The sequence below is a fragment of the Talpa europaea genome (genome assembly GCF_964194135.1).
Source record: "Talpa europaea genome assembly, chromosome: 8".
NCBI classification, from domain to species: domain Eukaryota; kingdom Metazoa; phylum Chordata; class Mammalia; order Eulipotyphla; family Talpidae; genus Talpa; species Talpa europaea.
The window spans coordinates 83,641,448-83,667,478 of NC_140075.1; the positions used below are offsets into that span (position 1 = coordinate 83,641,448).

At 37.1% G+C, this 26,031-nt stretch overlaps 1 protein-coding gene across 7 annotated transcripts in view; it reads right to left on the reverse strand.

Annotated features, from left to right (window-relative positions):
- FERMT2 (FERM domain containing kindlin 2) overlaps window positions 1-26,031 on the reverse strand; it is a gene marked incomplete at both ends in the record, with an annotated part of 76,890 nt that overhangs the window by 23,003 nt on the left and 27,856 nt on the right. For 6 of the 7 annotated variants that reach the window (XM_084239939.1, XM_084239937.1, XM_084239936.1 and 3 more), the window contains 2 exons: window positions 1,486-1,620; window positions 14,481-14,714. In XM_084239939.1, the coding sequence (XP_084096065.1) occupies window positions 1,486-1,620; window positions 14,481-14,714 (369 nt within the window). The remainder of the gene's footprint in view (window positions 1-1,485; window positions 1,621-14,480; window positions 14,715-26,031) is intronic. The other variant, XM_084239940.1, reaches the window with a different exon arrangement.

Genomic DNA, 26,031 nt, shown 5'->3' on the forward strand with positions numbered 1-26,031 from the left:
TGTACATTCTTGTCCCCTTTGCCATAAATTAAATGATCTATGCATATTATTTCTCTAGGCTATCACCTGTTCCATTAATCTGTGTTTTCATGACAATACCATATTGTTTTTTTCCCTGTTTTTTTTAAATTTTATTTTATATATTTTTACATCATTTTTCAATACCATATTGTTCTGATTACTATATAATATAGTTTGAAATCATGTATGATATTTACTGAACTTCACATATCATACATAAGTCCTCCACGTATGACATCACTCTACTTTCTGAGCATTTTGCATCAATTTGTGGGAATTTCTCAGATATTTCTCTTTTAGTTAAGTTGCTTGGGTATAGACAACTAAAACCTACATATTTGGGTATTTGACTAATGGAAAACGAAACAAAAGCAAATTTAAACAAACAGGAATATGTGAAACTAAAAAGCTTCTGCACAGTTTAAAAACTATCAACAAAATGAAAAGACATCTTGGGCCTCCCTGGTGGCGCAAGAGGTTAAGCATCGCACTATGAAGCAATCCAAAGCCTCTGCAGCACAAGTTTGATCCCCAGCCCGCCAGGGAGCAACCCACATGGCAAAGCAGACCTCTCTTGTCTTGCCCACTGCTCCCCTCAGCAGTGTATTTCTTCAGTCTGCCTGTTCTGTTCCCCACTCTGTCTCTGGTGACTCCTCTTACCTCCCAGACCTTGGCCTGTACCCCAGCTCTTGTATACACAAATAAATCTCAAAAAAAAAAAAAGACCCTGCTTTCAAAAAAAATGAAAAGACATCTTACTGAGTAAGAGAAAATATTTGCAAATTACACCATTTTTTTAATTAGTCATCTTCCCACCCAAAAGACATTGCTTATGTTCCTGAATTCCATATGCTTTGTTAGGCTCTAGTAAAAAAAAAAAAAAAAAAAAAAAGGCAGCAGTCCCTTTATGTAGAAGCTCCTAATTATTAGGTAGGAATACAGTCTAATACCAAATAGAAAAGTCTGACATCTTATGATAGAAGGATATCTCAATCAGGTTGGAGAGATGATGGGAGGAAATCTGACGAAGTTTCTAAAGGAACAAAACCTTTAAGGAAAAAAGTAGGAAAAGCTTAGCAGAGGTTTCAAGTGATATGACAGAAGTAATAATTTCTCAACTAAATGATGTTTTTCACAAAATATAGAAAAAGGAACTAAATGCTAAAAAAAAAATCTATCCAATTCCTAGAAAAAACTGAGTCCTGTCAAAGTACTGTCCCTTTCTGAGTCTTCCTGAGCAGAGAACCAGCGTTCCTGTTCATCAGTGCACCTGTGAACGTGTAACAGGATGGAGTGCACTAATGGACTCTCATGGTGATTTCACGACTGAGGGAAAGACGCTGCGTTGTTATTTTTTTTTTCACTTGACTACTCTCCTGACCTACAAAGTCCATTTATCTATTAACAAAAGTCACAGCGTACAGTCTCTTTCTCATATTAAGCCCTTCTCAGTGAAATGCTCACCTGATCCAGGAGTGATAAGAGGTCCCTCTAATTCAAGTGCCTCATCTTCAGACTGGTCATCTAGCTTTTTCTTTTTTTTCTTTGTTGGATCTCTGGGTTTTTTCAAGAGAGAAAGTTCTTCGGGGTGTCTGATATCTGTAAGATAAGATACACCAGTATTTTACTACACAATATGAAATTTAAACACTATACATTATAAATCTGTTCATCCATTTCAAGATAAGAATTTGTAATTACTTTCTGTTTGTGTTTTGCCAGCTATTAAGACTCAAGTATGACACTTCCAATCTACCACAGCATTTTGAATTCATAACTATATAATAAATGTAGTGACCTCAAAGTGGAAAGCTAACCACCTACTCAGGTATAGAAAATGTTGGAATGCCTTTATGTATTTTCTTTTTTTTCTTATCTAGAATCACAATATCCTTTATATTACATGGCAGCCCTTATTCATTTTATATCATTAGTTACACATGACACATGACAAAAATGTATGAAAATACTTTCATATTATTACCAAATCTCAAAATTTGAATTGATTCAACTTCCTGCCTTATACAGAATGGGTATAACTTTTTCTGTTTACCCTATTCATTGCCATGTGAAGAATGTGATAAGAGGCAAAATGGTTAAATGGATGTAACAAGAAGAAGGAACAATGCCCCAACTACAATTCCACTTATATATATTATGTGCCATGTCCATCAAGTCTCCCCAAAATGAGATAAAGATGCAATGGAGTCCTAGTTAAAATTCCAGGTTGCTCTTCTGTAAAGTTGACAATTAGAAAATTTATAATGAAATGGGAACAGTCCTAGAATAGTCAAAGTAATTTCTGAAAAGGAGAATTAAAGGACTCGCACTACCTGATTTCAAGACACCATAAAGCTACATGTACATCAAGATGACACAATTATTGCCACAATTAAAATAAGGCATATATAGATGAAAATAACAGAAGAGAGGGCATAGCAACAAATGCAGATATAGGTGGTCAGTTATTCAGGACAAAAGTGCCATGGCAATTCGAGGGGAAAGGGAAATCTTTTCAACAAACAGTGCTGAACAACAAGAGATTCATGTATATATTTTAAAAAAAAAATTAGCCCTTACTAACACATATGCAAAAGTTACTCCTAAGTGCATCATAGACCAAAAAGAAAATACAAGTAGAACAAGATTTCTTAGAATACATATACCCCACACAAAAAATTACCCTTTTATTAAAAACAGACACCCCCCCCCAAAAAAAAAAAAAAACCCACCAGCTCTTTGATACTGTTAAGAAAACAAAAAGGCAAGATGTATACTGGGATAAAATTTGTAAAATGTATGACAAAGGACTCGTATCTAAAATAGATAAAGAATACACACTATTCAATAATAAGCAGACCAGAGACCAGTGGGCTAAAGACTTGGATAAACACTTCAGAGAATACCTAAGAATGGCTGAGAAGTACATGGAGGGAGCTGCTCAGCGCTACCAGTCAGGCAAATGCAAATTAAAACCAGAAGATAGCACTGCACACCCATCAGAGTGGCCAAGAATAGCAGGCGGATAATTCCCAGTGTAGGCCAGGATGTGGAAAAGGAACTGGAACTCTCATACCCAGCTGGTGGGAATGTGAAATGGAACACTTTTTAAAAATAGCTTGGCAGTTTCTTAAAAAGTTAAACATATACAACTCAGACATTCACTTCCAGCTATTTACTGAAGAAAATGAAAAGCATATTTGTAATAGTTTTATTCATAAAAGCCAAAATTGGAAATAACCCAAACGGATAAAGAAAATATTTTCTTATCAGTGGAATACCATTCATACTATGGGACATAGCTCATCAATAAAACAACATGAATGTATCTCAAAGTCAATACAATAAAAATGGGTGAAGTCAACCAGAAAATAGTATATATACTGATTGATTCCATTCAGAAAATGACAACAAATTCATAGTTACGTAGCAGATGAAATTTTGTCTGGCTAAAATTTAAGGGTTCATGTAATGTTCTATATCCTGATCGTAGTATTTTCACACATGTAAACATCTGTCAAAACTCATCAAATTGCATGCTTTAAATCAGTACAGTTATTGCATTTCAATTATACCAAAATAAAGTCTATTTGAAGAGTATAAAGAGAGGGAGACCCAAGAAAAAAGAAAACAGGAGGAAAAAGCAACATAAAGGAGAAGCACTAGGTCTGTGTCAGACTGGTAACACTAAGCATATGTCAGGGTATGAGCAGAGGATGAGACAGTAAAATTCACTGCATAACTAGAATTTCTACAGATCAGAGTTTTGCATATGGGAGCTTTTACTTTTAGGAGCTCAAATATCCACCAAATTCACTCTATTGTCAGAAATTCAGGAAGTTTTTAGTGGACCACACCACTGCCCAGTCGATGAAGCACAATTTGAAGCAGAAGCCAAACTACCTAGATTCAAGTATCAGCTCCACCATTTAGTAGTTGTCTGACTGGGCAAAAGTTACACAAGCTGTCAATGGCCGAGTTTCTGCATTTATAAAATGAGAGTAATAGTATCTAAAGGGATTATTGTGAAATTAAATGATTAATATGGTTAAAACGGAGCCTGCCACATAACATGTACATTAGAGATTAATACTTTTCTTGTACAGTCATGGTAAAATTTTTGGAAATTACAAAAAAGTATAAATAATCAAGTCATTTGAAACCTATTCTTGAAAAAAGGAATGACTTTTTTCCAATTTTATCTCTTTATGAATTCACTGGAGTGGAATTACTGGATCAAAGGTTATAAATAGTTTTAATGCAAGAGTGAGTCGAACAAGATACTATTTTTTAAAGCTTTATTTGAAAAACCATATGTTTAGCTTTAACTTACATTTCTTTGATAAATAGTGATGTTGTACATTTCCCAAATGGGTTTTATCTATTTATATATATTTCCTTCCTTTGCTCATTTTTTTCTATTAAATTTCCTGAAATCAAAGCTAATTTGCATGTAAAAACAAACATGATAGCAATCACTGCAAACCACATTAGATTTTGTTATTTTACAATTTTTGCTTCATATACCATGCCTCATGTTTCAAAAAGAAGTCCAAGTAAATCCTTTAAAAACTTGAACAGTTTTATGTTTGTTTCTTGTTGGTTATTTGGATTTTACTATTAGAAGCACACTGGTACACATTAGGTTTTTGTTTTTGCTCTGCATTTTACAGATTATTTTTGAGGGAATGTTTTACTGAACTATGAAAATGAAACTACCAGAAAATAAAACTACAGATATGTTACTGGAGAGTAAGTGAATATAACTTCATTCTTAAGTACTCAACAGGAGAGAAATCATTTTAACAATAAATGCCTGCTCCTTAAATTGTCATTTTCTTTTCAGTTGCCAGGAATACATGATTTCTTTTCATAGTTAATACAGCATATTCTTTAAATTTACACAATCAAAAACCAAAGGTTTTCTTTATTCTTATATCATACCAAGATATAAAGAAATTAACCTACTTAGCCTCAGATGGAATTTTTGGGTCTGATGCATTCCAGCACTAATTGTCAGTGCACTAATCTGCACTAATCATTGTTATGATTAGTGTCATTTGTTATGATTAGTGCAGATTCAAAAAAATCAGAAGCTATTTCAAGTATATCTTTTAGGGTCATAATTATCCAATGGAAATGAATTATTTCCTAGGCTACTTTTAAAAGAAATAAGATTTAACATATGCTAAGAGACCTAGTACTTTCAGTTCTAACCCTCCACTTTAAATGCTATCACTGCCATGTTGGGAGAGAAAAAGAGGCACTGAAAATTCCAAGTCTCTGAATAATCAGCTGTCTACACTGCTTCAGAATCAAGTGGGGGCATGATGGTGGGGCATGATCTCTCTCTCAACCCAGTCATTCCCCTGAAGTAAATCATGTACTGGTACATGGTGAAATATGTAAAATTGGAGAAGGACATAAAATGAACCATGCCGGAGAGATACTACATACTTTTCGCATTCATCATAGTCAAGTTTAGTGGGCGAGGGGAAAATAAGACTCAAAGTAATTTGAAAGCGTTTATGGTATGTCCCTTCTTTCTGAGAATCACTGCACTACATGATTCATCCTTTAAGATGTTTGTTCCTAGTCTGTTTCCTGTCCATCTCACAATCTAGCTATTAATGGTACTAGAAGAATGGATTCTGTTAACTAGCTTTTTGGTCAGTCATAAACAGATGAAGCATTTCTTAACTTTATGTACCCCTGAGAATTGCTTATGAAGTTAGAAATTGCTTGGGCTATACCCCCAGATACTTGTAGTGGCTCAGAGCTCCCAGTAGCTTGTTTTACAAAAGCTGTCGTGATGGACATAAACTAGACTTATTGTAGTGATGATTTCACTTAATACTAAATCATTACGAAGTGAAAGTGAAACTAATATGATGTTATATGTCGATTATATCTCATTTTTAAAAAGCTCTATAGTTTAATCCCGATTCCAAATTCTGCTTGCGAACTAGGCAGCTTAGGGAAGGGGGGGGACTTCTTTCTCTAATAAGAGAAGGGTCTACACTGGAACTGAGTGGCCACTGGCTGCACATGAAGTCTGTGAATAAGTAGTTTTTTTCCCCCACATTTTATTTAAATTTTATTTTTTATATTCCCCATACAATTACAACCCCCTTATTTTGACCCCAAGCCCTCCTTTTCCCGCCCCCCACCCCCCATAGAGTGTCTCTGGTTCATAGTTGTTTGTTGATTTTGATATTTTCTTTCTTATAGTTATTCTTTTTCCTGGTCCCTTATTTAAGTTTTCTAGATTCCTGCTATGAGTGAGACCATCCGGTATTTTTCTTTTTCTTTCTGGCTTATTTCGCTGAGCATGATCCCTTCTAGCGCCATCCACGTTGCTGCAAATTGCATGTGTTTATTTTTTTTTGAATGCTGAGTAATATTCCATGGTGTTTATATACCACATCTTCTTGATCCAGTCATCTATTTTTGGGCAGTTGTTTCCAAAGCTTAGCTATTGTAAATAGTGCTGCTATAAACATAGGGGTGCAGGTGCTCTTTGGAATTGATGTTTCTGTGTCCTTTGGGTAAACACCTAGGAGTGGAATTGCTGGATCATATGGAAGCTCTATGTTTAGTAGGTCAAGAAATCTCCACACAGCTCTCCATAGTGGTTGGACCAGTTTGCACTCCCACCAGTAGTGCAGGAGAGTTCCTTTTTCTCCACACCCTCGCCAACATTTGTTGTTGCTAGTTTTTTTAATATGTGCCATTCTCACTGGTGTAAGATGGTATCTCATTGTAGTTTTGATTTACATTTCCCTGATTACAAGTGATGTTGAACATTTTTTCATATGCCTGTTGGCCATTTGCATTTCCTCTTCAGAGAAGTTTCTTTTTAGCTCTTCTGCCCATTTTTTTTTTTTATAGAGGCATGTTTTATTTATTTGTTTGTTTTTTGTTTATACATGCACTGGGTACAGTCAGAAGCGTGGGAGGGTGAGAGAATTCACCAGAGCCAGAGCGGGGAGCAGAGCAGGCAGAAGGACCGAAGTACACTGCTGAGGGGAGCAGCGGGCGGCAGGAGAGGTCTGCGCGCCATGTGGGACCCTCCTCCGGTGGCCGGGGAGCAGCCGGGGATCGAACCGGGGCCACAGAGGCCGCGGGCAGCTTCGCAACCCAGCGCTCAACCGCTGCGCCACCAGGAGGCCCACTTCTGCCCATTTTTTGACTAGATTATTTTCTTTGTTTTTGTTGAGTCTCATCAGCTCTTTGTAGATTTTTGTGATCAGGCCTTTATCATTAGTGTTATGTGCAAAAATGTTCTCCCAGTCGGTGGGGTTTCTCTTTGTTTTTGTTATTGTCTCTTTTGCTGTGCAGAAGCTCTTTAATTTGATGTAGTCCCAGCTGTTGATCATTGCCTTCACTATCACTGCTTTGGGTGATGTGTCTGTAAAGATGTTTTTGATGTACATATCATGTAGTGTTTTGCCTATATTTCCTTCTATGTATTTTATGGTTTCAGGTCTTATGTCTAGTTCTTTAATCCATTTTGAGTTGGTTTTTGTGCATGGTGTTAGATAGTAGTCAAGCTTCATTCTTTTCATGTAGCGACCCAGTTTTCCCAGCACCATTTATTAAACAAACTTTCTTTGCTCCAATGTATATTCTTTTCTCCTTTGTCAAAGATTAGTTGACCATAAATCTGTGGGTTTATTTCTGGATTTTCTATTTGATTCCATTGGTCTGTGTGTCTGTTCTTGTTCCAAAACCATGCAGTTTTGATGATTATGGCTTTGTAGTATAGTTTGAAGTCTGGGAGTGCAATGCCTCCATTCTCTCCCTTTTTTTTTTTTCAGGAGACCTTTGGCTATTTGGGGTTTTTTGTGATTCCATATGAATTTCATCAATAATTGTTCTATTTCTTTGAAGAATGCCATTGAGATTTTGATTGGAATAGCATTGAATCTGTATATTGCTTTTGGTAGGATGGCTATTTTAATAATGTTTATTCTTCCAATCCATGAGCAGGGGATGTCTTTCCATTTCTTTGTGTCTTCTTCTATTTCTTTTAATAGTGTTTTATAGTTTTCTTTGTATAGGTCCTTTACCTCTTTTGTTAGATTTATTCCCAAGTATTTGATTTTTTTTGTTTTGATAATAAAAGGGATGGTTTTTTTCATTTCTACTTCTTCAGATTTATTGTTTGTGTATAGGAAGGCTACTGACTTTTGCATGTTGATTTTGTATCCTGCCACTTTACTAAACTGATGGATTAGTTGAATTAGTTTTTCTGCGGAGTTTTTGGGGTTCTCTATGTATATTATATCATCTGCAAATAGTGATAGTTTGACTTCTTCTTTTCCTATTTGGATTCCTTGTATGTCTTTCTCTTGTCTTATTGCTCTGACTAGGCCTTCCAGTATTATATTGAAAAGCAGTGGTGAGAATGGACATCCTTGTCTTGTTCCAGATCTTAATGGAAATGCTTTCAGCTTTTGTGAATAAGTAGTTTTCCTATCATTACAACAGTTAACAAAAAAGGTAAACCTAACCCCTTAATATAGTAATTATTTCATTGACAAAGAATTTATTTACTCTATCAAGGACTTCAATTAGTGAATCTGGAAGTCAGAATTACAAGTCCAAGAGTGGGTCTGGTGAAAGCATTGGTAAAAACACAAGGTTTATACCAAAATAAAATATACCCAGAGGTCTTTAATATACAAAAATTTAAAAATGGGCAAATCAAAATACAATGCTATCTTACATTGATGCTAAATTTTATAGTTCAATAATTATTTGTCACTATTTATTTGTTAATAGTCACTATACAAACCATTGATCCAGGATTCTACTTATAAAATGACACATTACATGGCGATGAAATTTAATGTCCAAAGACAATATAATTTATCAAGTAAAAGACAAATCTAGTGGAAGATAAAGTACAAAAATGCTATATATCACTTGGAAAGTATGCAAACAGAAGCAGAGAAGGGTTCTCAGATAAGATAATCAAGTTTCAGTTTAAAAATATGGAAAGCAGGGCCTCCCCGGTGGCGCAGCAGTTGAGCGCTGGGTTGCGAAGCTGCCCGCAGCCTCTGCAGCGCCTGTTCAATATCCAGCTGCTCCCCAGCTTTCAGAGGAGGGTCCCACTTGTCGCGCAGACCTCTCCTGCCGCCCGCTGCTCCCCTCAGCAGTGTACTTCGGTCCTTCTGCCTGCTCTGCTCCCCGCTCTGGCTCTGGTGAATTCTCTCACCCTCCCGTGCTTCTGACTGTACCCAGTGCTTGTATAAATAAATAAAATATTTTTTAAAAAAAAGTATTCTGCCAAATGGTTTCACTTTACAAATATATTAAAAAATAAATAAAAAATAAAAATATGGAAAGCAGAATGGAGATTCCTCAAAAGACAAAATCTGGTCATTTATAAAAACATAGATGTAACTGGAGAGTATATAATGCTTGGTAAAGTACACCACTTGGAGATACCATAAGATTTCACTCATATATGGTACATAAAGAAACAAATGAACCAAATAAAACAAAAATAAATTTTTAGACAGTAAGAACAAAGTGGTTACCAGAGGGAAGAAGGGGAAGAGAAACTGGTAAATCAGGTAAAGAGAACAATTCTAAAGTAAACGATAGAACTGAACTTTTAGTGGTGAATTTAATGCAGTATATATGTTGGTTTTTAATGACACACACTTGAATCTTATCCAATTATTGTTGTTGTGAAATGTTACTTCAACTAAAAAAATTTTAATAATGAATTTGTGTTTAGTCTGATAAAATTGCATTGATTTAAGGCAACAATGGAAAAGTAACACTTTCTAACACAAAACAGAACAAGTGAAAAGAAAAACTTGGGACAGAGAATGCAGAGAACAGAAAAAGAAAACATAAAAGCTCAATGACAAGTCTCAGAAAAACAAGAAAATGACATCTGTGAGAGATGAACAGGATGTTATAAAGAAATACCTGAGATTAAGATAAAGATCTTGGATATCAGCAATGGTGGAAGCCTTTCCATTTTTTTTATTACTATCTTGTTGAAATTTAACTCATATAAAAAAGTCTACAAATCTTAAGTGAGTTCATGAATACCTGGGTTTAACAGACATCCAGATAAAAATGTAAAAACACTGAAAATTAAAATTTAATAGCCACAATAAATGGAATAATAAAGAGGTACTACCCTATATCCACTAGAATAGCCAGAACAAGAAACTGTAGTAGAGGTTTTAGTAAGATTCTCCATATCCTTTTCATCTTCATCTGTACAGAACAAGTAGTGTTTATTGTTACTCCTAAAAGAAACTGTGTGAAAATCATCCATATGTACAAATTAACTTACCTAACTAAAATTACTTTTATAATTTAAAAAAAAAATTGTAAAACACAACTTAGTTTCAGTTATTCTAAATTCAGTTCCACTGCCGTTATGTGTGCTTCTCTATCACTACCAAATAAGAGATGATTTTTCACAAGGATAGAACAAAGAAAAAAGTGCATGAATTATAATATAAATAATGTCACTAATAAAAGGACTCAAATTACAAGCCCTATTATTATATGGAATAGCAGCAAGCTCTGACTACAAACTAGTATATTCTTTTAAAATAGCTAATTTGTCAATTAAACTTTGAGAGGAGCTCATTTCCACTTCATAATTTGTAAGGCCTGCATGCCAGAACACATTTTACCTAACAGAACGGAGCATACTCTGCCAATAGTGTCTCTTTCAAGAGGAAAGACAAATGTAACTAAAACTTTTAGTCATTACATAGAAGCATTTTCTTAAAGAGTTAAATTACAAAGGAAACCAAGATACATTTTACTAAATGAAAGAATTGGAAACCAACCTGCCAAAACTCACCCAAGAAATCGAAAATCTGAATAGATCTATAGATATTAAAGAAAATGAACCAATAATTAATAACCTCCTAAAACAGAAAGTGCCAGGGCCTAATGGGCTCACTGGTGCATTCTACCATTTTTTTTTTTTTTACCCTAGCTTTACTGGGATATAACTTAAAGCACTGTTTAAGTGTAGAGCTTAATGACTTGACTTAGATATTTTGTAACATGATTATTTCAAGTTCAGTTAACATTTATCATCTTATAAGTTTTCTTTTTAGGTTTTTTTTCCTTTTGATAAGGAATATTAGGATCTATTCTTTCAACTTTAAATGTATTATTCACAACTACAGTCATCACACAGTATAATATAGCCCCAGTATTTAATTTATCTTATAATTGGAAGCTCATACTTTTTAACTATCTTTGTCCAATTCCCCCACTAACCAGTCCTCACCCCTGTAAACCACAAATGTGATCTTCTTTTCTACGAATTTGGTTGTTTTTGGTTTCTTTATATCCCACATTATTTGTGAGATCACACATTCTATCTTTTCCCGATTTCACCTAAAATAATACCCTTCAGATGTACCCATGTTTTCACAAATGGTAGGATTTCCCTTTTATGAATGAATAAGATTCCATTATAGATATGGAGTATATATAACACAACTTTTTTATACATTCATTTATCAGTGGCCACTTAGGGTGTTTCTATGTCTTAGCTACTGTAGATTATGCTGATATGAACACGGGATGCAAATATCTCTTTGACAAAGTGTTTTCATTTATTTTGTTTATATACCTACAAGTAGAACTTCTGGATTACATGGTGTTCTCTTTTAAATTTTTTCAGGAACCTTCATATTATTGTCCATAGTGGCTGTATCAATTTACTTTACCACCAGCAGTACACACGGTTCCCTTATTTCCCCCACAAACTTGAGAACCCTTACTTCTTTCTTGTCTTTTTGACAAGTCATTCTAATCAGTGTGAAGTAATGCTTCCAATTTGCATTTCTCTAATTATCAGTGATATTGAGCATCTTTTTCATGTATCACCTGCATGTTTTCTTTAGAAAAATGTCTACTCAAATCCTTTGCCCATTTAAAAAATTGTATTACTCAGGTTTTTTTGCTACTGAGTTATATGAGGTTTTTAAATAATTGGATATTAACCCCTATAAGATTTGCACATATTTTCCCCCCATTCCATAGTTTTTTATTTAGTTGATCACTGATTTTCTGTGCAGAAGTTGTTAAACTTGATGTAGTTCTACTTGGTTTTTTTTTGCTTGTGCTTTAGGTGTTATATCTAAAAACTTATTGCAAAGACACATATCAAGGAGTTTGTTTCCCATGTACCAAACATTTAAGAAATAAACTATACTAATCTCTAAAATCAGTGTCAGAAAATTCAGAGAGAACATCTGCTAATTCAATCTACAGGGTCAGCATTATTTAATACCAAAACCCATGAACGACATTACAAGAACACTACAGACCAGTACCTCTCATGAACATAAAAACAAAAATCTTCAAAAAAAAAAGTTAACAAGTCAAATCCAACAATGTATACAAAATTCATAAACCATGGCCATGTGGGATTTACGCCAAGTATGCAAAGGGTGATTCATCATCCTAAAAACAATATAATCCGACATATCAAAATATTAAAGAAAAATCACAAGATCACAATAGATGCAAAAAAAAAGCATAACAAAATCCAACACTTAAGATAAAAATTCAGTGAACTATAATAGACAGGGATCACTCCACAATGCAATAAAAAATACTTACAAAAACTTCAGCTAACAACATACTTAGCAGTGAGAAACTTAAAGCGTTCCTATTTTGATCAGGAGTAAGGCAGGGATGTCCTGTCTCACCCTACTTTTCAACATTGTCCTCAAAGTTTTGCTAAAGGCTATATTGCATGATGCCAATTGTACGAAATTCTGGAGAAGGCAAAACTATGGTGCCAGGGGTGGAGGTGGAGCAGGTAGAGAGGTTGAACAGGGTGAGCACAGCCTGCATATTATAGTGATGATATATGTCATCATCATGTCCAGCAACATGGACTGAACAACATCAAGAGTTAACAAACCCCCCTGTAAACAAGGGACTCTGGATGGCAACGATGTGTAAACTATGCATACTGACTGCACCAGATGTGCTGAGTCAACAGTGGAGAAGCTATACTAGTGCGGGGACACAGTAAGTGGGGACTCTTTCTGCTAAATTTAGCCATGAATCTAAAAACTACTCTAAAAAAGTAAAACCTTTTTAAGGTAAATGATATAAAGAGGTGATCAAAATAAGAAACGCAAATGGTCAATAAAGATAAAAAACAACTTCATAAACTAAAAACGAGTACTATATTTTTTCATGCAAAGAAGTAAATACTAAAAGCTGACAATATTCTGGTTTAGTGACAATTTGGGGTAATGTGTGTTAATTTACTGCTAGGAATGTAAACTGGCTTAACACTTGGGAGAGCAATTTGATAATACTCTAAATTATCTGTATACTTAAAACACAACAGCTCTATATAAGACTTCTACGTAACCACTCAAGAAAAGTTCCTGCACACATATATAAAACTCAGTAAAAAAACAGCACATACAATGGCAACAACACATATTTCTCTGTGTGTGTATGTGTATACATACACACACAGAGATATGCATCCATATATGATATGGATGTGTGATATGGATGCATACCTGTGTGTTATGCGTTTATGTATTTTTAAAAGTGTTATAAGGATACAAACTGAACTTATGACAGTATATGCTTTGTGAAGAGAAATTAGGAGAATATTGTTTTGATTTAAAAAAACATTCAACAAATGATAAAGTATCAGCTACTAATTTCGATAGCAGGAATTAAGTAATTGTTAAACAATTCCTCACCTTTCTGTATTTCAATTTTCTTAATTCCATTTAGTAGACAAAATATAATTCCAGAGTCATAAGATCAAAATTAGATTAAATCTACCTGTACGTCCCCCAAATCTATGGCACAGTAAGAGTTACATAGTAATGGTACTGACAAGAGTTCACATTTTCTCTGATGGCTGAATACTTCCTGTCATATGACATAACTGGGTCAGCCAAAAGTAATCCACATCTCATTTCAGAAAGCATAAATAGAATTACTACAAGGGTGCTCAAATTGTTGGCTGGTTAAGGAAGATAACACTCAGTCATTTCCTTAGGAGCTGTGTCAGGTCTTCATTGAAGGAAATGACACAATCCGCCTGAATCACTAAAATCCAATAGTGACTTACAAAAGGAAAACACTGCAAAAGCTATAGCCTTCTGAAAATAATGCCTCTTCCCTCCTCCTTCTTCCCATAAAATTAACGTCATCAGGACAAAGTATTATATAACAAATATCTGCTATGCTTCTGGTAAGGAAAGAATTTCTATCAGATTCCTTTTGTTCCAACATTTATCGTAAACCCAACATTTATCTTAAAATTAATGTAAAAATTTTCAATAAGTAAAAATTTCACATACACATAAAAACAGACAGCAAAATCTAATTCCTGTTCTTTGAGATTAGCTAAAGTCATCAATCACATATGTATGTCATATTTTCACGAAGAATGGTGATCTCATACTTACTAAAAGTCTTACAGATGTCCGTAACGGCTTTGAAAACTCTATCAGAGAAATTCACCTTCACCTTCACGTACTTCATGTTGGGAAGCTGCAGGCGGAGCAGCTTATGCTGAGGGGTGAACTGAAGTTTAGCATCCGCCTGTATGCCGTACTTATCCAAGGTCCAGTGTGTCTTAAGAAGCCAAGTTCTCTTCTTTTCCCACCAGAGAGCATGGTCAGACCAATCTTTTTTCACATCTATTAAAAAAAAAGTAACGAAACACTTAAAAATTCCAGATTACCTAAAGAGAAATAAAAGGGTACTTAAATAACAGTTAAATAACTGGGTACTTAACATAATTAAGTACTAAATGCCTATTATGTGATAAGTACCAAAGAAATAATAACAACAGCAACAAAAAAAACACTCTGCAAAGTCAGTATACAAAGTAGCTGAGGCAGAACACACAGGGCTAGTTAATAATGCTTAAGTCTGGGCCTCCCCAGTGGTGCAGCGGTTGAGCGCTGGGTTGCGAAGCTGCCCGCAGCCTCTGCAGCGCCGGTTCGATCCCCTGCTGCTCCCCGGCCACCTGAGGAGGGTCCCACATGGCACGCAGACCTCTCCTGCCGCCCGCTGCTCCCCTCAGCAGTGTACTTCGGCCCTTCTGCCTGCTCTGCTCCCCGCTCTGGCTCTGGTGAATTCTCTCACCCTCCCGTGCTTCTGACTGTACCCAGTGCTTGTATAAATAAATACATCTTTAAAAAAAAAAATAATGCTTAAGTCTGGTGCAATATGGGACACAGATGACAGAGAGTGGGCGCACTCTGCCTCCTTTCAGAAAACAAAGAGAACTGGAGGACTAGAATAAAAAGGATTATTAATAAAGAGGAGCTGGTGGGTTTTGAGCCCAGTCTTAATGTTCTCAGTAAAGGGTGAGACTGCTGATGTGTGCTGATGTGGATAAGTGGTAAAAAATTCACATGGAAAACCAAAGGGAACAAAAACCAATATTCCAGGTTAAGAGAAGGAGCATGGAAAAGAAATATATTCTATAAGAGGAAAAAATAGGAAAACTACAACCTACCTACATACACTATCCAAAATATATTCTAATAACTGTAACTTAAAAAGTCACACTGTCCAATGTCCTTTTCCCAATACATTTTGTTACAAATATAACAGAAAACAGTGATATCTGTTAAACTATTTAGCAACCTACTGTAACAAAATTGAAGCAAATTTTTAAAAAGTAATTTATGTAAGATTTGGCTACCCACAGAATAGATCATAATAAATTTACAAAATAAAATTCAACTTCAGTTAATTTTTAAAGCAGCAATAAAATTAATTTGGATCAATTTGCATGTTAAATAAGAACCTAGAGGGCCTCCCCGGTGGCGCAGCAGGTTGAGCGCCGCTCTGTGAAGCTGTCCACAGCCTCTGCACCACTGGTTCGATTCCTGGCCAGCCAGGAAGATTCCCACATGGTGTGGCAGACCTCTCCTGCCTCGAGGGCTGTTCCCCTCAGCAGTGTCTTCAGTCCGCCTCCCTGTTATGCTCCCCGCTCTGTCTCTGGTGAATTCTCTCACTCTCCTGTGCCTCTGACTGTACCTCAGTTCTTGTATAAATAAATAAATCTTAAAAAAAAAAAAAAGAACCTAGAGAGGGAAATATTTCAATAAAAGAAAAATTACCCAAAAGCCTTCCAGGGAAAGAAAATTGGAAAATAAAACTCTTGTAAATAAAAACAAAAAACTATTACCATGATCCTGATAGAGAGCTCATGTTTAATACTTTTAAAAAGAGTTGGTCAACTCTAAGTAGAGGGAAGTGGACCCAATGGACTACTAAAGATGCTTTGGTGGCTGGTATGGTGTAGACAGCATCCATGTGAAGAGGTGTGAACCTACCTATACCATTAAGTCATAAAGTGTTTGTAAAACATTATTGCAATAAAAAATTTTTAAAAAGAAAAGAAAATGTTTTTAATAAATTCCTCCCTAGATACTACCTTAATTTAAAAAACAAAAGAGATGTTTAAAAACACAACTGGCCCTTGAGCAACACACAGGGGGTCAGGGGCACTGACCCTTGAGGAGACCAAGAATAACATTTGATTCCCCAAAAACTTAACTACAAGTCATTCCTTCAATTGGTTTCAGGACACTCCTGCCCCATACCACAACCCATGGATGTTCAAGTCTCTTATACCTACATCTGGCTGAATCCTCTAATGCAAGAACCTATGACTACTGTACGCTGTTTTTATTGAAAAAATCTTCTTATAAGTGGACCCATCCAGGTCAAGCGTAGGTTATTCAACTATGTAATAGTAATATGGAACATTTTCTTAACACAACTTGTCTACCTAAAAGCCTCAGGTAGTAAAAAATAAAATTTCCATAACAATTATATACCCAGAAACACCTTCTACAATGGTAAAATTTACTTGGTATCACTGAACTTGTCATTATATAAGAAACATTACAAGTTGAAAAAAATTTTAAGTACTGGAGTGGGAGAATTATAATTACTTGAGATTATATTCCCATTTTGATGTGTCAATATTTGTTTTGGGAAGGACCAATTATGTTATTTAATGTTCAGCTGCGGAAATACACATAACAGCTACTTTACAACTACTCAGTTAATTGTGACAAAATGTATAAAGTATCTTGCATCTTAAATTATTTTCCAGCATAGAATTTGTTGACAAACTTTTAGAAACAGTAAATCTAATCTGGCAACTAAGGCAACCAAGATTGGTACCTTTTCATATACTATGAGGTAGATAGTCACATGTTATAGAGGAAGGACTCACTTTTTTCTTCAGGATTAGAGAAACCAGGGCAGGAAAAAAAATAATTTGCAAAGAATTAGTAACCAAATAGTCAAGCTGAGCTGACCTGAATTAACAGAAGGCAGACATAGAATACTTTCTTTCCGATGCTTCAATCCATTCATTTCTGCTACACTCTGGTGCCAGTGTCAACCATTAATGAAGCTACATCCTAGGGAAGGGATGGGGAGGAAAAGCTATTTCATGATGATGACAACGATGGTGATGATAATGACAATGTCAGTAAACACGGACTTAAATCACTGGGTTTCCCCAAAAGGTAATCTTGAGATAAGAACGTTGGTGTATGAGCTTGCATATTCCAGGACGCATACTTAAAGGGGATTAGGTAAATGAGATGGACAGAGAAAAAAATCTATGAAGTATTCATTAACTGGAGCTTAGTTCTACTTCAGACCTCTGAGAAATCACGAAGAACATGCTTTAGAATTTTCCCACTAAGGAAAGCGAAAGCAGTGGTACCTATCTACTTCCTTGGTTGAGGGCTGCTCCCAGGGCCAGTAAATTCCCAGCACTTCCTGGCTGCCAGGCCTGGGTTTGGCCACTCTGCACTTGTTCAAAACAAGATTCCTGTGCTCAAGGAAAGAAACTGCCAAGCAGGTCTGGGATCTGTCCTTGACAGGTGCCAGCGAAGTGCCCCGGGGTAGGAGCCTCAACTGCAGGTTACAAGCTTGAAAGAAATACTTATTAAAACAGATGAAAACCAGCTGTTTTATAGTAGTGTCAGGACAAAAAGCAAAGACAATAATGGGCAGTTTCAATGTAGCCCAGCAAAAGGTGCTTACACAGAGGCATCAACCTGGTCAGTAGCTCTTTGAAATAAAAATCACAGGTAAACTTGATAAAAAGGCAGTGTGTCATCACCAACAGAAGTTTAAAGACAGTTTCTGCAAACGGGGTGTTAAAAGGACTATAGACTTCTCCAGTCAAAAATGCCCAAGGATGCCATTACTGTGAACTAGGAATTAGCAAACTAAACAGTCTCCCAAGGGCAAAAAACTGCTTTCTGCCAGTTTTGTATGGCTCAACAACAAAAAATGGTTTTTTATAACTTTTAAATGCTTGGGGTGTGTTTAAAAAGTCAAAAAGAATACTACTGGGTTGTTGGAAAAGTCATGAAGCATGACTTTTCTGACATGCCAATATTTTATAGAATTTTTATATAAAATTCTACATTCGGGTTCCATAGCTTCATGGAACATAATCACACTGATCTGTTCACACAGAGTTCTTCTACATTACAGTCATAATTGTGACAGAGATCTTATTTATTACTTACAAAGTCCAAAAATTTACTACCTGAACTTTTACAGAAAAACTTTGTATGATGCAGATATAACAAAATTTCACCTTTCCCACAATTAGCCTTCAAACTCTGACCGCACTCTCTTTAACATTTGATCTTCCCATCAATCCACCTTGGTTTTCCACACCAAATGACAGTCCTTCAACATCCACCAAGAACAAACACAGAGAGGAAGAGCATATGAGCCATCCAAAGATTATGTACTCTACACCCAATGAGTAGTTTGTTTACCACAAAAAGAAAGAAAATCTCTTAACTGGCAGGCAACTGGTAAGACCAGTCTTTTTCACCCATAGAAAACAGCAAAAAAGAATTATTGAATAAAACAAAAGCAGAAACAAGGTACAGAAAAGATCAGAAGTGACAATACTGCACACACCAAGAGACAAATAAAGAATTTTTTTTAGCATTCTTGAAGGCTCAAAACACTAATTTCATCAGTGTTAATTATAGGGTAATCATTACATAGAATTAGAATGGTATCTATAAAATATTATTCAACAAGTTTCTATTAAACATGTACAATGTGTAAGGTGGCAATATTACAGAGCTAGAGATCGGTGATGAGCAGAACAAAGTCCTGGCATATTTAAAGAAGGCTAATATGACTAGAATAGAGGAGGTGAGGAAATTAGTAGGATACAGTCAGAGAATTATGTAGGAGCCTTGTTAAGTCACAAAGCTTTATAGATTTTATTATGTGGATGAGAGAATCCACTAGAGCTTGTTCAGCATGAGAATTAGCTGAGCAACTTTTCAAATACACGATGCTGGACCCAGCCCAGAACACTCTGGGAGGGAGTCTGGAAATTGATTTTAAGCAGGGGAGTGATTTGATTAAAAATTATCACTGAAAATTTTGAAGAATTGCAGGGGTAAGGGTATACAGACACAAGTGTTAAGTGAGCAATCATCCAAGAGGTTAATGTGGGGGTGAAAATGAAAGTTTCATCTACAATGGTTGGGCAGTGAGGAAGTAGAAATAAGGGATATATACAACTTTTCCTGAACATTGTTACAGTGGGTGGCGGAATACTGGAAGGGAGATGGACAGCAAAAGGACACCAAGCCTAAGGAGTATTTTTAGTTTGTTTTAAAGAGAGGAAACCCACTATGGAATCATTTAAACAGTGACTGGGATGATCCTGTAAAACTTAAAAACTTATTTAGAACTCTCATTCTTTAATTTGGTTCCCCTTCAGCAGCATCAGTGTGTCACACCAAAACCTTCTGACACTAGAATGGGCTCTCTTAAAGATACAAGACAATGTTTTCCCACCTTCCAGAAAATTCTGCTTTGGTACTGCTGTGTATTATACTATGCATCTTATTTTTGAAAAGAAGAGTACTTCCGCTCCGGGAATGTAAGACTATACCAATTCTATTTATTTTTTTTTTTAAGATTTATTTATTTATACAAGAACTGGGGTACAGGTCAGAGGAGCGCGGGAGGGTGAGAGAATTCACCAGAGAAAGAGCAGGGAGCAGAACAGACAGACTGACTGAAGAACACTGCTAAAGGGAGCAGCGGGTGAGACAGGAGAGGTCTGCCAAGCCATGCGGGTTTCTTCCCGGCAGGTCGGGAACCGAACCCACACTGCAGAGGTTGTGGACAGCTTCACAGCGTGGTGCTCAACCCGCTGTGCCACCAGGTAGGCCCTATACCAATTCTATTTAGAAATAGCAAAACATTTTATATACTGATCAAAATCCTGAGAAAAATGAGAATGCCAATTTATGATTCACTTAGGAAACCATAAGCGCCAACAGCAATTTAATATTTAACCAAACAAATGTGTGTGTGTGTGTGTGTGTGTCAGTCTATCTCAATGGAGGAGATTTTGAAAGTACTAAAAGTGTCAAGTATATCACAGCAGAGCATGTCTACAGCAGAGTGTTATAACAGGTCACACTGTGCAATTGTAACTTGTATAAACATTGTACAACAGTAGATTTCAGCTATCAACACACATCTTTGTGTTCCACTTGCTGAAAAGCAGACTGACTTTAGAGGGAAAAGACATCTGTAAACAATTATGAATAAATAACTAGCAAAAGAAAATGCTATTGATTAGTAAAAGAATGGTTGGTTTGTATGGGGTAGGGGAGTTCTAGGGTTTATAAATAGTTACTGAAGTTTCCTGCATTTGCATATTCTAAAGCTTTGGATTAACTCCTCCATATCAAAATCTGGGCCTGGGACCATGTTCTAAATAAACACATCTGCTATTTTCAGAATGAAAGCAGCTTTGGGTGTTCAAATATAGCATTAGACAACTGAATGTCTCTCCCTTCACCTCTCCCTCCCCACCACACCCCCACCCACAAAGCTAACCAGCAGCCTGGCACTTTCCATGGTAGGAGTCAGCAAGGCTCACATCACCAATTCAGGGTGGAGACCATGCTTAACAAAATATTCAAAGTCAATTTTTTTTAAAGATTTATTTATGTTTATACAATAACCAGGGTACAGGCCAGATGCACGGGAGGGTGAGAGGATTCACCGGAAACAGAGCGGGGAACAGAACAGACAGACTGACGAAATACACTGCTGAGGGGAGCAGTGGGTGAGACAGGAGAGGTCTGCCGCGCTATGTGGGACTCTTGCCGGCCGGCCAGGATCGAACCGGCACTGCAGAGGCTGCGGACAGCTTCACAATTCGGCGCTTGCCACCAGGGAGGCCCAAAAGTCAATTTTTCCTTTATGATTTTCAGTTAGTTCCAGATACAGTGTAACCTCCTTTGATTTCATATACTGTGACTTAAAATTTTTGTTTCTAGAGTTTCAGAAGCAACATACCATACCATAGTTTCTCAGAAAGAAAAACTAAGGGGGAAATGTACTATTATGAAGTCACTGTTTATTCTCCTTCCTTAGGTGGGAAAAAAAAAAAGGAATATCATTATTTGAAATTAAGAACTACCTAAGATTATGGTTTAATAGCCCCATCAAAGGTCTTACTTCCATAATAAATTTTGGTAACATATGTCAGTTTTTCAAAACATCTTGCCGGGATTCTGGAAAGAATTATTCCTGCATTCCTCCCTTATTTAATAGATCCAATCACACTGTGCTCTGCTGCACATAAAAATAATAGTATCTGACAGGCACTCAAATTCATGATTAAAATTGCAAATGGCTAAAACATTATCTGAGTCAATAAAAATTTTCTTCCTTGACTAACTGAATGCTCCTCAAATTCAAGAAGTGATTGTATATTTATTCTACAAAGATACCTTGTGTATTCTAAGGAATAGAAGGCTTAGTGTTTTAACCTTGGGGACAAAGTATGCAAATGTTGCTTATTCTACCAAAAGTCTTTAGTATTACAGCATTCACCACTCCATAAGTCACAAGAGAAAAACAAATAGCTTTCTGCCCCAGTGAAAAATTTATGCTACTCTTTATGCCAGCTTACACTTTAGAAATTAGGAGCAGAGCAAAGATGATACACTATCAATAAAAGCCAACAATCTTTTCCTAATAAGACTGCAATAATTACTTGTTTTGGAATGGATTTCTAAAATACAATTACTTGGTTCCATTTTAAAAAATGTTTAAATGCTTACAAAGTTAAGAAAATACTAAAGTTAGCCAAATAACTTTTTTCTTAAGTATCCATATTTTAAAAATAAGTGACTAACTCAGTTACTGCTGACTAACTCAGCAGTAAGAGTTTTAAAAGAACAGTAGCCAAGATGTTACTTTTAAGTAGCTCAGATTTCTAGCTCCATATTAAGAAATATCTTCATTCAGGAAGGAAATGTAACATTTGCCTAGCATGTGCATAACTTCAATAAACCAAAATTTATATTACATTTGATAATTTATGGCAAGGCATTTTTTGACTTTAAATTGTAAGTGCACAAGTTTTCTGAACACATGCCTTATTTTTGGTAAATAGATTAACTTTGTATTTTGCTAATATTAACTTTCTGTGGTTTTCTTTTCTTTTAGCAACCCCCTGAACCTGGTATGAGGTGGTATAATCATTACCATAGTCAAGAGTTTAACCTGTCTTTACTGACAGCAAAGAAGACTTCCATCCTGGTGTGCTAGTCAACAAAGCGATGAAGCAGGTCTTTGTAACACTGCTGCAAGTCATTCAAACTGACCAGATCAGACAACATCATAGGTTAGTGTCCTCCTAGCCTCTGAAACACTTTACACCGTTTACCTATTCCATCTAAACACCCACTGACCAAATTTAGTGCATTTTCCCCTTTTTCACTTCACAACTATGCAAAGTGAACTATCAAATCATGGTCAAAAAGGTACTAGATATCACCAGGCAATCCACTGTGTTTCTCTGCCCACCAATGCATCTCAAACTTCTCAACCCTCCACAAACTCACCAGTATCATCCTCCTCCTCCTCTGTAGACAACATGAATTCCATTTGAAAACAAAAGAGTGGTAATCTTTTATTTTTTTTTTATTTTTAAGATTTTTTTTTTAAGGTTTTTTTTTTTTAAATACAAGCACTGGGTACAGTCAGAAGCGTGGGATGGTGAGAGAATTCACCAGAGCCAGAGTGGGGAGCAGAGCAGGCAGGACCGAAGTACACTGCTGAGGGGAGCAGCGGGCGGCAGGAGAGGTCTGCGCCCCATGTGGAACCCTCCTCTGGTGGCCAGGGAGCAGCCAGGGATCGAACCAGCGCTGCAGAGGCCGCGGGCAGCTTCGCAACCCAGTGCTCAACCGCTGCGCCACCGGGAAGACCCTAGATTGGTAATCTTTTACTTACATGCTAACCAACTCTACAAACCTCCTTACCTTACCTTTGTAACCATCAGGGTCAGTGTTACGATGAAAGAAGTCTGTCTGAAACACATACCCCTACCAGTGCTTGCGGCCCTTGCCACCTTCTATAACCGTATACTTCTTTTTAACATGGCTTCTTGGTAGCTCATCCATTCCCAGGGCCATCAAAGGCATCAATAACCTACCTTCCTAATTTATAACGCTAGCCAAAACTTCCGCTTGGAGCATAGACTCACATCTACTGCCAATCACACATCTCCACCTGTATCTATGGCATCTGCATGCAGCTCAGTATACCAAAGAGGTATTGCAGGTTCAGTTCCAAATCACTAAATAAAGTGACTATCACAATAAAACATGTCACATGAGTTTTTTGGTTTCCACCGCATATAAAAGCTATGTTTATAATATATTGACATCTAATAAGTGAGTAATAGCATGTCCTTAAAAAAGTATATTCCTTGGGCCTTCCTGGTGGCACAGGGGTTAATTCTCAGCCCTATCAAGCTATCGCCAGCCACTCCAGCATGAGTTCAAGGTCAATCCCCGGCCAGGGAACTAACCCACATGGCGCAGCAGACCTCTCCTGTCTTGCCCACTGCTCCCCTCAGCAGTGTATTTCAGTCAGTCTGCCTGTTCTGCTCCCCACTCTGTCTCTGGTGAATCCTCTCATCCTCACACCTCTGCCCTGTACCTAAGTGTTTGCATAAATAAATAAATCTTTTTTAAAAAGTACATTCCAGGGCCTCCCCAGTAGCACAGGGGGTTGAGCGCCACACTGTGGTGCAGGGTCCAGTGCCAGTTCAATTCCGGCCGGCCAGGGAGAATCCCACGTGGCGGGTAGACCTCTCCTGTCTCGCCCACTGCTCCCCTCAGCAGTATTTCGGTCGTCTGCCTGTTCTGCTCCCCACTCTGTCCCTGTTGAATCCTCTCACCCTCCTGTGATTCTGGCCTGTACCCCAGCTCTTGTATAAAAAAAAAAAAATCTTAAAAAAAAAAAAGAATATTCCTTAAAAATACTGTGCTGATTAAAAGTGCCATCTGAGTCTTCAGTGAGTCATAATGATTTGCTGGTGGGGGTTCCTGCCTTGATGATGATAGCTGCTGACTGATCAGGATGTTAGTTGCTCAAGGTTGAGGTGGCTGTAGAAATATCTTAAAATAAGACAACAATGGAATCTGCCACATCGAGTGACCTTTCCTTCCATAAAAGACTTCTCTATAGCACAGGAGGCTATTAGACAGCATTTTACCCATAACAAAACTGCTTTCAAAATTGGAGTCAATACTCTCAACTCTGCCACTGCTTTATGCATTAAGTTTAGGTAATATTCCCAATCCTTTGATGTCGTTTCAGCTGTGTTCATACCATCCTCACCAAGAGTAGGCTCAATCTCAAGAAGCCACTTTCTTTGCTCTCCTCCTCCTCGAAAGTGTGATCACAAGATTGGAGCAACCCAGTCATCTCTTCACACTCTACTTCTAATTCTAGTTTTCTTGCTACATCTGCAGTGGCTTTCTCCACTCAGCATTTTCAAACTCCTGTTCATGTTGATTTCTGAACTTCTTCAATAAAACACAAATGCTCTCAATGGCATCTAGAATGGTGAATTAATTCTAGAAGTTTCTCTTTTTATACTTTGTTTTGGTTTCTTTTTTGATTTTTGTTCTTTTTTCTGTTGTCTTTTTTAAACTTATTTTTTTTTTTAAAGATTTATTTATTTATTTATTTATTTATACAAGCACTGGGTACAGTCAGAAGCACGGTAGGGTGAGAGAATTCACCAGAGCCAGAGCGGGGAGCAGAGCAGGCAGAAGGACCGAAGTACACGGCTGAGGGGAGCAGCGGGCGGCAGGAGAGGTCTGCGCGCCATGTGGGACCCTCCTCCGGTGGCCAGGGAGCAGCCGGGGATCGAACCAGCGCTGCAGAGGCTGCAGGCAGCTTCGCAACCCAGTGCTTAACCGCTGTGCCACCGGGGAGGCCCTAAACTTATTTTTTACTTCTAGAAGGTTCTCAATGGACTCTGCCTAGACCCAACAGAGGAATCACTGTCTGTGACAGTTGGAGCCTAATGAAATATATACATATATATTTTTAAGATTTATTCATTTATGCATACAAGGGCTGGGGTACAGGCCAGAGGTGTGGGGGGGGGGGAGGTAAGAGGATTCCTCAGAGATAGAGTGGGGAACAGAACAGGCGACTGTCTAAAATACACTGCGGAGGGGAGCAGCGGGCAAGTCAGGAGAGGTCTGCTGCGCCATATGGGCAGCTCCCTGGCCAGGGATCGAACTGGTGCTACAGTGGCTGCAGATAGCTTCCTAGGTTGCATCTTAACCCCTTGCGCCAAATGTATTTCTTAAATAATTAAGACTTGACAGTCAAAGGATGTTATGTCAGCAAGCACAAAAGCAACATCCATATCCCGGTAAGACTCCATCAGGGTTCTTGGGTGACCAGGTGCACTTTCAATGAACGGTGATAACTTGAAAGGAATCGTTTTTTTCTGGGCAGTATGTCTCTAGAGTAGCCTTCAAATTTTCAAGTAAACCATGTTGCAAACATATGTGCTGTCATCCAGGGTTTGCGGTTCCATTTGTAGAGCACAGGCAGAGTACTGGTAGCATCATTCTTAAGAGTCCTAGG